The sequence below is a fragment of the Lampetra fluviatilis genome, chromosome 50 (genome assembly GCF_964198595.1).
Source record: "Lampetra fluviatilis chromosome 50, kcLamFluv1.1, whole genome shotgun sequence".
NCBI classification, from domain to species: domain Eukaryota; kingdom Metazoa; phylum Chordata; class Hyperoartia; order Petromyzontiformes; family Petromyzontidae; genus Lampetra; species Lampetra fluviatilis.
In genome coordinates, this window is record NC_136324.1 from 1,103,978 (window position 1) to 1,117,298 (window position 13,321).

The 13,321-nt window shown below is 49.2% G+C and overlaps 1 protein-coding gene across 5 annotated transcripts in view; it reads left to right on the forward strand.

Annotated features, from left to right (window-relative positions):
- Window positions 1-2,647: 2,647 nt before the first annotated feature.
- The window catches only part of LOC144948601 (glycerol kinase-like), a 30,040-nt gene continuing 19,366 nt past the window's right edge, over window positions 2,648-13,321 (forward strand). For 3 of the 5 annotated variants that reach the window (XM_078878187.1, XM_078878188.1, XM_078878189.1), the window contains exons 1-6: window positions 2,649-2,918; window positions 8,465-8,538; window positions 9,211-9,317; window positions 10,909-10,986; window positions 12,197-12,276; window positions 12,407-12,544. In XM_078878187.1, coding sequence (XP_078734313.1) covers window positions 2,841-2,918; window positions 8,465-8,538; window positions 9,211-9,317; window positions 10,909-10,986; window positions 12,197-12,276; window positions 12,407-12,544 — 555 coding nt within the window. In that variant the 5' untranslated portion in view covers window positions 2,649-2,840. Of the gene's footprint in view, window positions 2,919-8,464; window positions 8,539-9,210; window positions 9,318-10,908; window positions 10,987-12,196; window positions 12,277-12,406; window positions 12,545-13,321 lie in introns of all 5 variants that reach the window. The other 2 variants (XM_078878185.1, XM_078878186.1) reach the window with 1 other exon arrangement.

Consider the following 13,321-nt stretch of genomic DNA (forward strand, 5'->3'; position numbering starts at 1 on the left):
GCAATGCCGAGCTTGCTTCCACACACCGTGCGTTGCCAACCGCGTCGGGCATCCTGACACCAGCGGGTGGCACAACGCCACGTGACCGACCGCTTTAGCTGCCAGTGGACGCGTGCGTGCGTGCCCAGGACCCCCGTGGCTTTGCGTGGAAAGTTCAGTACACGTGTGCTGCTGAGAACGGCACAATTAAAAGAGCGGTGAACCGAACACTGCCGGTGCGACCAAACAGATTTACGGGCCCGCATCGGAATACGGGCGACCTTCAGACGGCAATGAGATAGATAGCACATGGTGGCAGAGTCGCTGGTGATGTGGAAATTTAGGTGATGAGGACACATGGGCCAGGTCATGTTTCCCAAGAGATCACATCCCATGGCCCGGTACCACGAGATCGGTGAGAGCCCAAGGAGCACGCCTAGTCATGTGTGAACGTCGCTTATTTTAAATATGTTTCCTCTAGGGCAGGGGTCGGAAACAATAACAAACACAAGACAATTTCGATTAATTTAGATTCAAGTTATCAGTCTAACTCTGTACGACAACAAACAAATATGGATTAGCCATATGTGTTTGTTGTTGTACAGATAATTGTTTTTTTACCCTTTTATCTGTCAACAAAACTGACACCTTTTTTAACAAGGAGTCATGTTTGCATTGACCACAATACCTGCGGTCGGAATGCAAACAAAAAACACAACTCTGATAATGTATGCACTGTCCTTGAAGTTGATTGGTCCACACCCGAGACAGCTTTCCTTAGAGCCTAGTCTCACATGGTGTTGGACCAGATGACGCCAAAAGGCGCACAACTCAAAGACAATGCACCATCAGAGTATGAGAGCCCGGGGTAAGCATTTACACCATTAAAAAAGGTGTCAGTTTTGTTGCCAGATAAAAGGGTAAAACAACAATTATCATATTTTGCTACTGGCAAAGGAGGTTCCAATTGTTGTACAGAATTAGACTGATAACTTTAATTTATATTGTCTTATGGTTGTTATTGTTTGACTTGCATCCCACTGGGATTTTGCACACAGCATTGATATACGGTGCTTTGTCTGGAAGACTTTGCTGCTTTTTCCTGGATTCTTCTTTTGCGCGCAGTCACTTTAAGATGTTCCTTGTTCATGTTTTTGTTTGTTGCGGTTGCACCCGATTCAAGAGCCGAATGGCTCTCAGGGCTATACCTCATCAATGAACTGAACCTTTCAAAGAAGAAGAGCCATTTTGTCTTTGATCAAAATAGTTCGATAGCCGCATCACACGCGGAGCTACACAAACACAGCAGCAGGTACGCAGCAGATGACAAACATTCTGAATTGAATACACAAAATAGGCGATGGTATAAATTGCGTCTATTTAGTTCAACTCCCTCCCCCCCCCTTAGTTATTCTTTAACAATGCAGTTTGATTGTTGTACATTTTTCTGTCACCAAGCCAATTCCATAGTGACCCATTCCCTGCCATATTTAATCAATTACTGTACCTTGACGTTCAATTATGTTTCAGACTTAATACAAAAAACGTCTGCTGCCCGAAAGGGGGAAGCCCAAAGTGCCGCATTCGGCTCTGGAGCCGCAGGTTACTTACCGACCCCTTCTCTAGGGCAATGTTATTGACGAATGCGTCGAGTTTTTTTGGGAACTTATACACCACTGTCAAAGCAGGACTAAAACAAACTTGAGCATCTTAAATTTTGATCTAAAGATTTCGTGACTGCAGGGATTCATGGTTCTTTCGGTAAAGTCACGTAGAAGGGAATTAATAAAATAATAAAAAGATCAACCGATTAAATTATCACGACGTTTCGACTGCAACACAAGCAATCATCATCAGGTGTGAAATCCACAGCAATAATTTTTTATACAGCAAGAACATTTTCTTGCTGTGGATTTCACACCTGATGATCATTGCTTGTGTTGCAGTCGAAACGTCGTGAGAATGTTGTTTGATATTTATATTATTTTATTATTTCCCTTCTACGTGACTTTACCGAAATAACCACGAATATGAGCATCTTAATTCAACGTTCTTTGGAAGAAAAAAAAACACTGGCTAGATATGTCTTTATTGCAGAGCTGATTATTACGGGTGTAATCATTCACTGGTCGCCCCATCGCGATTCAGTTCATCAGCAGCAGCAGCAGCAGCCAGCATCAATCCACTGCTGGACACGTGCATCCTCTCACGTCGTGTCGCTCATTGCGGTTTTTTGACCAAAGTGCACCGAGCATGGCACAAGCGGCGAACGGCGTTTGCCGTTGACCATACTTCACTAATCTGGTCATTACGAGTTGAAGGAGGTGGGTGAGTGCGAGGGGGGGCAGGATCTGACATTAACCGTGGCCTGCGATCGGACCCAACGGGTCATCGGGTTCATATCGCAACCATTGCACCACCGCTCCCCGCCCCACCGTCGTCACAAATATTCACAACACGGGCAATTTCCGCCCCGGGCCTTTCAAACACGTGGCGAAGTTTTTCCCGCGAGTTTCCCACCAATCACATCGCTACGTTTGGGCGACGCCCCCAAGCGAGCCAATCACCGCCCGCCGCTCTCAACCCCCACCTTCAACTCTAACCACGCCCACCGAGGGGGGAGCACGCGCTCGGTGACGTCACGCCCCATTGCCCCCTTCCCCCTCCTCCTCCACGTGGCTACGTCCAGTGCTGATGTCACCCCGCGCCCTGCGCTATTAAGCGGCTGCCGGAGACCCGGGCGGCCTCCACTTTGCTCGCTCTTCTCCGCCGGTGTCGAGGGGGTTGCTGGGTGGTCGCCGAGCGGGCAGCTTACGGGAACTGCTGGGTGGGTGGGCCTACAGCTCCGCAGATTGATTACAATGGCAGCGACGGACAGACTGCAGCTGGGTCCGCTGGTGGGAGCCGTGGATCAAGGAACGAGTTCGACTCGATTTCTGGTAATTGCGATTGTTTTGTTGCAGGCCACGACTACCAAGCCGCAAGCTCCCCCAGCTACCGGTTATCATCATGAAGTGTTGTTTTCTGAAAGCATTGCACCAAGGTGCTTTGCTGATATGACGGAAGGGTGATGGAGCCCTCTGGTCGCCACGTGTTGTGCGCGCGATGTGCACACGCATTGATGTGGACACGGCTCGGGGTGGAGGCCTCCGTCCCAGCAGTGGATTGACCCCGTCCGGGTGCGCGGTCGGGGCATGCGGCGAGGGTGGCGGCCTCCGTTGTGCTTCCGAGTAAAACGCGGCCTCATGACCTTAGCACTGTACACACGGCGGCGGCGGCGGCAAGCCGCACGTTACGCGCGTCGTGGGATCGGGCGTGGGGCAATGGATTGACGGCCAAACCGGTTGGTTGCTCTATCCTGCTAATGCCGGGGGTGTGTGTGTGTGTGGGGGGGAGCGGTGGCGTAGTGGTTGGCGCGCTGCGTGGGCAAACCCGGCGGGCTCGATACGGTTCCCGCTCACGGCCAACATCTGAATCTGTGCCGGGGCTCTGGGAGGTTGTTGGCTCCGCCTTGGTTGAGTGCCCGGTGCGGCGCCGTGTGTTAAACATCCGCACTGGAGAGACAAAGGCGGCCGGGCGTCGTGTTGGCCACCAAAACCCCGCGTGCGCCATTGCCGGCCAACATAGCACTTGCCCCAATGGTCTGTTAGAGGCTACACGGGGGATCTTTGTCTTTGTGTGCGTATGCATGTGGGGTATGTCTCGGTTCATGTGTCCGCCAATGCGTTATTCCGTTGGTACCGCGTCGATTGGACAGCGACGGATGATGGTTGTCCACACGTGGGCTAGAGAGGGCATTTCATTGACACAACCCGAGAGAGAGAGGGTGGTGGTGGAGCGGTGGCGCAGCGGTTAGGGCGCTGGGCTCTGAACCCACGCCGCCTGCTCCCGCATTGATTTCCCGGACACATCCTGACTTGAGTGGCCGAGTTGACGATCTGTACCGGGTCCAGTGCAACGCATGCCTTGCCAGAGCAACGCATTCCTTCCTGCGGTGAAGTATGGTCTGATCTCTAACCCCCCCTCCCCCGCCTTCCCCGCTACCAAGACGGCGTGGGGAGACGTTCATCCAGCAGTGGATTGACAAAGATTCGTAAAAGAAAGCAAGCAAACAGGGGCATGGTAGTCGCGAGTGGAGAGGAGCGATTGCGCACGACGCAGTTGCTGTCAGATGAGCGCAGGAATTGAGCTCGCTTATTAACGTGAATTCAGAATTGGATCAATGTCTTGATTTATCCTGGAGAAATCCGATGAGCTATGAAGCTCTTTCATGGATGTCCAGGTAGGGGTGGGTAAAGACCGTTACCACAACAAAGCGATACAAACGAACGAGTGCAAAGCATATGAAGTGTAATACAATCACTGAAATAAGTTTCCCCGGGCCTCTACCGTGTGCAGGTCAATTGAATTGAAGACGCGTGATTTTCTTTTTTTAAACAGAACCATCAATCTGATCGGCAAATCTCTTGTGCCCAGTCAGTAACGTGGGAAAACAAATGTAGTAAAAGCCAGGCCAAGTGTGCTCGTGTATGACGAACGTGCCACGCGTATCTGTCCAACACGATTCGTTTGCACATCCACGCGTGTCAACCCACACGGGTTCTACCTCGTAGCATTGTACAGGGAACGTGAGTTTGCAGGTCCATACGGCGCACGGCCGTTTCAATAGGGGCACAAAACATGTGTTTAGTCTGTGTGTGTTTCTTCTGCCCTGTGATGGGACTTTGTAGGACGAACGTTGAGGTTTATAAGGGGCACGTGGTGACCAATGAGGTCTGAATTGGTCTGTAATAATCAAGGGCACTGATAAGGGGTTTAGAGGTATGCACACTTATTCATCTCCCTCCCCCGTGTCAATGTTGCTGATCATTAACTACTGCAGCACAAACACAAATGTATGTTGCGTGAATTTGTGTGGCTGTCGTTAACTTATTGGGACTTTGATGAGCCAACGACGCATTGCCATGATTTGTTTGTTGAAAAATACAGTCAGCCAGTTGCCAATCACCTGTGTATGCAACAGCGAGTGTATTGCACAAACTTTGTATTGCGCATGCAAGTAGTGCGTTGCACAATTTGTATTATGCATGCAAATATTGCATTGCTCACTTTATTGCGCGTGCAAGTATTGCATTGCGCGTCATTTGTGCGACTGTATTCATCCAAATAGATGTAGAAGTTTGCCAAGCGCAGCCTGTGCAGTGGAATTGTCGCGTGTGGTTTATTTTTTGCTCTTGTGTCGTGCACAATGAAGTCTGTTCACCACCTCTGACGTACAATTAGCAGCAGCAAACACGGTCACACAAAGAACAACCCTGGGATGGCACAATTGTGTCATGGGAATGGATTGACAAGAGTTAGTTTCCTCTTTCTACAGTCCAGACTGGTCCCATTTATGAGCCATCATCCCACTGTTCTATAATGAGCTCATCTCATGCACTAACTGATTGGTGATAGAGACGGGCACGAGGCATTGATTCAGGCCGAGGTCAAGTCAGAGGACTCTCATGGCAATAGATTTGAGAGAGACCCACTCATCATGCAGCAGGGGATTGCCCATGACTGATGATGACATGGACAGCCTGGACCGTTGTCTATTCTGCATTGGTTTTTGTGTTGTTTCGATTGCGTTTTTGGCCTCCACACAACAATAATTATAAAGGGCTTTAAAAAAAGCTGTTGTGTAATACTGTGCATAGAAAAAAAGACGACTCATCTCAAACTTGTTGAGCGAGGCTTTGAAAGCGCTCATTCGATTAGGCAACTTTAGACTTTGCCACAGCAATTTAGGCAGGGTCAGCTTACCCATTACATGTTAAAGATGTGTGTAATGTTTTACCCACGCTGTGCAAACAGTGTATTTTGTTCGAACTTTCCCCTTAATCTTGACGTTAATGTGTCATCCCAAAAGCACGTGTGCTTGTGTAACATAAATGACTCATTCCTGACTGTCGAGTTTATTTTTGTAAGCATTCACAATACGAACATTCAGTTAATAACGCCGAGCTAAATAGAACAATATATAATAGATGACGTTTTAGGCAATACCCCTTCATATCAGATACCGAGAGAGGCCATGGAGGTAGAATTATCCATAGTTGGAGACTGCACAGTACAGTGGGGCCCTGATAACATTGTGATTTTAAGAGTTTTTTTTCGGAAAAAAATTAATTTTCCATCGTTGTGCTCCCCCCCCCCCCCCACATGGTATATTGTAGTGCAGTCCTTCCCGCTATCATTTACTCGTCTCTCCAGCCTCTACCTCGCTGCTAGGAAGAAAGGGGGCACCCTATACTTATTCCTTTATGGGGCAGTGTTCTCGACAAATGCGTGGAGCTTTTGTTATTTGTGCAGGTGCTCACGCATGCCAACGGATCATCGGCACATTTTCACGGATTATTCCACTCGCACCGTTCGTGTTTGCAAGAAGTACTTAATAGAGGAAAAAAAACACACACACGCCTCAGTAGATGATTGTGAAATCCCTTTGCAAGTTGTACAGGCCATGTTTACAGTGACACGAAGGGACCTTAATGAAGGCAGTTTTCACTTGTACAAAAATGCTGCCACGGGTATAATGATTAGCAAACACCGCACTTGCAACAGAGATGTCCACCGGTTCGATCTCCTGGCGCGGCAGTTGAAGCAATGGTAACAAAATGTTTTAATGCCCCAGCCTCTTGTCGTCCACCCAGCTGCACAAGTCGGGTCTGGTGGGGTAAAGTGCGGGTCTGCCACTGCTTCCAACACGTCTGGTCCGCGCCGAGGAGTAGGCAGAAACTGGCTTTTTAGAGGGGGCTCGCAAGATCCGCTCTGTGTTGGAGGCCCTTCCTTCACCGGAGGTGCGAGCGAGCAGTCTCGGGGCTTCGCCGTTATGGGAGCCGCACAGCCAAGGTGTAAAAATAAGCAAAGTGCCATGGCAAAACAAAAACAATTCCTGTCGTACTATGCATAATTTATGCATTGTCTTTGAAACTGATTGGACCAATCAGTTTCAAAGACAATGCATAAATTATCAGAGTATTGTTTTTTGTTTGCATTTGACTGCAAGTATTGTGGTTAATTTAAACATGATTCCTTGCAAAAGGTGTCAGTTTTGTTGCCAGAAAAGGGGAAAAACCCTATTAGTTTATTTTGGTACTGGCAAAGGAGGTCCCATGAAATTCCTGTCGTGTTTTTGTCTTGGTTGTTCTTGTTACTTTCTGACCTTCACCGATCTGTGGATATCTTTTGAAAAAAAGAGCTTTATAGCTCCTCGGATTCCTCCAGTATAAATAAAGATTCCGATTGTGGATACGAGGTAGAGCTTTATCGTTCGGCGCGTGCGTGCGTGTCTGCCAAGTCCATAGCCGAGGTCACATTTAGAACTGGAGCATCTACACCGAGTGGGCAGGCTCTGTGGAAAACGAGGGTCACGTGAATGTCGTGGGGTCGTTGCGAACATCGACATCGTCCATCCTTTTGCAAGCTCGCTTCTTTAGAACTACTTTTTGTATTTAGTTTGTCCTTCCTCCGCACCTCCGATTTTAGCACGGTTGGCTACGTACTGCGGTGCGAAAGAAGTCCAATGTACGTACGCACTTACCAGCTCGTCCCATTTATTATTATGAACTGACTTTGGCCGGATTGTTGTTTGACCCCTGCAAAGGTTCCACCCTGTTTGGACTTTGTCCTCGCCGTTTGGGTTCATGCCAGATGTGTCAAATGCTGTGTGTAAACGTAGTGTTGTTAAGAGCAGCAGACTGTTGTTTGTAATGCTGCGCAGGGCAGGGCAGGCGACCGTTGTGAAATTGGCTCGCATGTTCATTTGCACGCGCGCACACTGATATAGATGGTGGATTTATTTGCATAGTTATTCCCCAGAGGCAGAAGCATTCCTGGAATAATTAGGTCACGGATTAATAATTCACATTTACATTTGCCTTTTATAGTGGGCAAAAGTTGTTTCTCAGATTGAAAGCATAAAAGCACTCCCAAACATTTAATGTGCCCCACCTCCTTACTGACCGACACTGGCCATGTGGTCAATTAACCCCCCCACCCCTCCGAACGGCGTGGGCATGGCCTCATCCAGCAGTGCGTTGTTTTAGCTCGAGTGGAAAACATCGATGTTTTTGTCTGGTTTGTTGGGTTTTACGTTTCAATGCCAATATATATCCAATTTCCCTTCATAAAGAATACTTGCAACATCCTCTGTCAAAAGACGCTTTGTCTATACATACACACACACACTATCTTGGTTATTGGAGGCGGTAATGGATGGATTAACATTTGGAATTTCATCCAGAGGCTGCATTAGCGAGACCGTGCAACTTGCAGCCAGGAGGGTTTCAAATATCAATCCACGCTGGGAGTCTACTTGACCCATCAACTCCATCGAGTAACATTTTTGTACCATTTAGTCAGTCCATCGCCGAGGTCACAATTTGAACTGGAGGATCCACTTTGAATGACGATGCACTCGTGTTCTCTCCTGTCTCTGCAGGTTTTCAATGCGAAGACTGCTGAGCTTTTGAGCCACCACCAAGTGGAGATAACGCAGATCTTCCCGAAAGAGGGGTGAGTGAGCAACGCATAGGCTGTGCACGCGAGCTGTTTGTCTCCCTCCCTCTATACCCCTTGTGTGTATACGTAGTGTAACGTTGGGGGTGATCATCGGCTTGCCAAGGATAATGTCAGCATTAAATAGGATCGTGCATGGTTTGTTTGCCTAAAGCCCTTTTTGAATGTGTATCTTTGCAAGTACGAAACCGGAGCTCCCCGCATAGGATGCAAACATTTGCTCGTGGGATGAACCGCTGTTACTTTTGATACGTGGACCACACGGCCAGGAACGCTTTTACAACTTGCGTGGGGGTTTTGTTTTTTGCGATGCGCTCTTAACAACTCCCGTGTGCTTTCGGTTTTTTGCACTATACGTAGCCAACCATTCCAATGTTGGGCGATCCGAGTTCGATTCCCGCTCACGATCAACACCGGTGACGATTATCTGAAATCAGTCCTGGGTCTCGCCTAGGTTGACTCCGCTTTAAACGAGTACCTGGTGCGGTGTGTAGTAAACATCACCACTGGGGATACAAAAGCGGCCGGGCGTGGTGCTGGCCACCCACCCCCTCGTGTGCCGTGCCGGCCTTCATAGGTGTTGCTCGCTACTAGCACTTGCCCCAACAGTCTGTGTAAGGCTACACGGGAGGGGGGGGATCTTTGTCTTTGTGTGCCCGTGTGTGACAGGTGGGTGGAGCAGGACCCTCACCAGCTCCTCTCCTCGGTGCACGAGTGCATCGAGCAGACGTGCAGAAAGCTGGGACAGCTCGACATCGACATCTCCCTGCTCAAAGGTTCGTCTCCGTGACGTGGCGGGGGGGCGGGGGGGGGGGGGGCCCCCATTCGTGACGAGTCTGGTTTGAATGCTGCCCGTCACACGTTAGAGACCGCCCCCCCCCCTGCCGGGTCTGGTGTCGCCAGGATGCTCACCTTGATACTCGCGGTGGGGTCAACCCAGCCCCAGCCAGAATCAGAACCCCAGGGTCTTTATTTGGACTGGAGGAGGAATCCAATGAGCCGTTGTGAAGCTCCTTTTCACAGATGTCTCCAATAGGGGCACGGGGTCAGAACGTGAGAACAAACAGTGCAAAAACACAATAGCAGTGGCAAGTACAGGAAAGGTACACAAATCACTTTAAAAAAATATGCAAGTAAAACTAAGATTTTTTTTTATCTTAACGGGCAAAGCCCACTGAGGTATTAACTTATTGTTTTTAGAAGCCACCTGGCCACAAATGATAGCGCAACAAAGTAGCTTATCATGTGAAAATGTATCGTTGCCAAATAATCTAAATGCACGTGGCGGAGCTCTTAGCCCTCCCCACTCTGCCTTCTATTTTCCCAACCCTTCCGGGCAAGCTCGGCCAAACGCTGTCACATCCCAACAATGAACTCTGTAAATAAGAACGCGTGTGTCCTGTACCGCGGGGCCCGTGTGTGTGTGTTGTCGTTGGGACGTACAACGCGTCAGAAATGTGAATGAATAAAAAGTTTTGGCTTTGGTGTCTACGCGTCCCATCCATGTCATCGCTGTTTCAATAACCGTAAATCCCTATTGTGATTGTTCCCCCCGTTTTCTGCTCGGACAGCTGTTCACGATCTGGGCCGGTTGACGTTGCGGTTAGATTACAAAACCCACGATTAGAAAGTTACGAGTTCTTTTTTCGCCCGTTGCCCATCGGGGATTGATACAAATGAGAAACAGCTCTGTGGTACTGTGTTATCGAGAGACTGACTGGCGCCTTCAGTAGAAACGTTTGAAATTCCACTGCTGTCTTGGAGGCACCAATGGAGATATGAGTGCCGTCAAATGCTCGTTTGTGCACAGCACATGCAAACAACTTTCTTGGTGTTTTAGGGCAATTCTACATCAATGCAAATCTGACATTGATTAAAAGCCATTCGTTAAAATTCTGGCTCCCTTTTTTAAAGTTCTGGCCCCCTTACTGTGCATGCAGCAGAGGTAATTTTGAAGGGATTTGACTGTGTGTGCCGTATTCTTTGCTTTGGTGTGCCGTTCTTCAACACGAAAGGTCAACAAGTGCTCTGCGGGAGATCCCCGAGCGGCTTCGCCGTCTGCTGACAAACGTTCACCGATAGCACGACCGGCTTGACGTTTTGGGTGAAAAAAGAAATACAACCCGGGCGTAATCGCTCGAGCCAAAGAGCGTGACGTTGTCATGTCGCAGAGCGTGTTTGTCGCCGACGCCGATACCACAACGAGGATAGAATCGGGGGGCGGTGAGGAGGGTGGAAATCCAGGAATTAAATCGGTTACACAAGCACAGTTGAGTATGGAAGAATAAAAAAAACCAAAACGTCGCTTCGGAGAGGTGTTGGCAACGCTTTCGTGTTTGTGAAACTCCGTGTTTGTGAATTGTGCAGCGATCGGGATCTGCAACCAGCGGGAGACGACCATCGTGTGGGACCGCCTCTCGGGAGAGCCGCTGCACAACGCCATCGGTACGGCCGCTGTCCCCCCCTCCCCCGCACGCGTCCCCCACCACCCACCGCTCCTCCGGCATCGTATTTTGAACAAGTTCAAATAATATATTTTTTATAATACACTCTATTCGGTGTCTGAACAAGTTTACATACGACTCCGAACCGGCCAAACTCAAGAATTCAACGAGGAACAAATTTGAAGGCGTGTTTTAAATCGTCTGAAGATCAAATGTAATATGACTCTACAACAGTAATAGAAGACTGACAATCGTATGTGTCTGAACCCAAATGGATCACACAATTTAATGAAATATGCTGTTCTGCAATTGGAACAATCGGTTTACTTCCTATATAAAGCTCTCACAACCCAGCCAACTCCTCCGGCACCGTCACCATCTCCATCATCGCCCATCGTAACACGTGGCGCACTATTCCATCATCGTCGTCATCCTCGTCCGCCGTGGTCTATTCACTGCTGGATGAAGGCCTCCCCAAGCCGTCACCGTCTCTCACGCTCCTGCAGTGTAGCCACCTGTGTTGCGCACGAGTTGATTTCGTGGGTCCATCTCCGCGGCGGACGTGTTCTCTCGGGCTCGTTTCCATCCTTGCGCTGCCACTCGACGGCTTTATTTCGGCCACAGTCCATCGTCCCCGCTAGCGATGGGCCCGCTTATTTTCCCCCGTCAATTTGTTTCAAGCTCGCGTCTGTCAAGGGGGGGCTGTTTGACCGTACATCGCCCGACTATTTGCTGTGGCGTAGTGAACGACAGGCCAACGGACCAGGTTCGGATATCACTCTCCCACTGATGTTACCCTCGGCCCGCACGTGAACTTGGGTCATGGGTTTTTGCAGAACATTGTGCGAATCGGTGCGCCACCACCGAGGTTGTTACAGACTCGTAGCCCTTACGATGTCGGCACATATTTATATTTTTTTACCCAATCCACTGATTTGTTAACTCTTATGGGCTATCGGGAGGGGATCGTGAATTCCTCGCATTCCCGTTTTGCATTTACCTGCATTTGTCTTGCAAGTGGAAGCATTAAGCCTCTGAAACTTGGACAAAAAGACATTAATGCCCACACCATGCCTGTTAGGTTTCGGAGAAATCTGTTTATCTGTGCCCCAGGTTACAGAGAGTTCTGCCTTGTTTATTTGGTGTTGCCGCTGCCTAATCTGCCAGTGGCGTTGTGTTAATTGTCCCTTTACGATCCGTCGCACGCACAGTATGGCTGGACCTTCGCACTCAGACCACAGTGGAGAGGCTCATCAAATGCACGCCCGGCCAAAACAAAAACTTTTACAAGGTGAGGGCGCACGCACGCACTCACTCGCGCACGTACACACACGTGTGCTTGAATTCTTTGCGCACCGTACGTTGTCAGCCGTGCTAATGGAGAGGTTCGCACGCGCCCCCACGCCTCCTGTGTCGTGCAGAAAAAAACAGGCCTCCCGATCAGCACATACTTCAGCGCGGTGAAGATGCGCTGGCTGCTCGACAACTCGGACGCCGTGAAGCTGGCCGTGGCGGAGGGGCGAGCCCTTTTCGGCACCGTTGATTCGTGGCTCATTTGGGTACGTCGACGCGGCCGGGTGGCCCGGCGGCCGTGCGGTGCGGAGGTTTGCGGTTCGAGCCCGGTGCAAATCATCCATAGTTATATACTGCACACGCACATACGTATGTATGGTGAACTTCTTTCGTACAGTATGTAGCTAGCTGGGCTCACCGGAGGTGCGGGGAAGGACAACAAACTAAATACAAAAAGCACTTATAAATACGTAATTTTTTTTTTATCTAGATTTAAGAGTGCATAGCTTCAGTTGCTTGCTCGTATATAGGAAAGAAGAACGTTCCAGATGGCCGCAAAAGTGCATCTAAAAGCGCGTGATGCAGCGACAGTCTTTGTTCGATGGCTAATCCATAAGCTGCTGCGAGGATGCCTGGGGTTCGCGTGATATGCATTGCATGTTTATTCCCCACGAGATGTCACCGTGTATTCAAGTCTGATGGTTGGCTACCTGGGCACGGTGGTGACGAGATGTTAACTACCTTGCCTGGTATGCAGGAGGTCGTGGGTTCGATACCGACCCTGAAGCATGTACATTTGTAGTTTGCATGGCTCTCTCCCAATGGTCGCGTGACATTTTCTCCGGTTTTTCCCTCCACATTTAGAATCAACATTGCGCGTTTTAAGTGTTTTTGACTGCTGTTTCTACGTGATGATAAGCTATCATTGGTGGCCAGGTCACTTCTGATGAAGAGTTATACAGCTCAGGTGGGCCTTACCTGGTAAAATAAAAAATAGTTTAGTTCACAGTTTAGAGTACGGATGCGGTCCACCACCAGTAGAT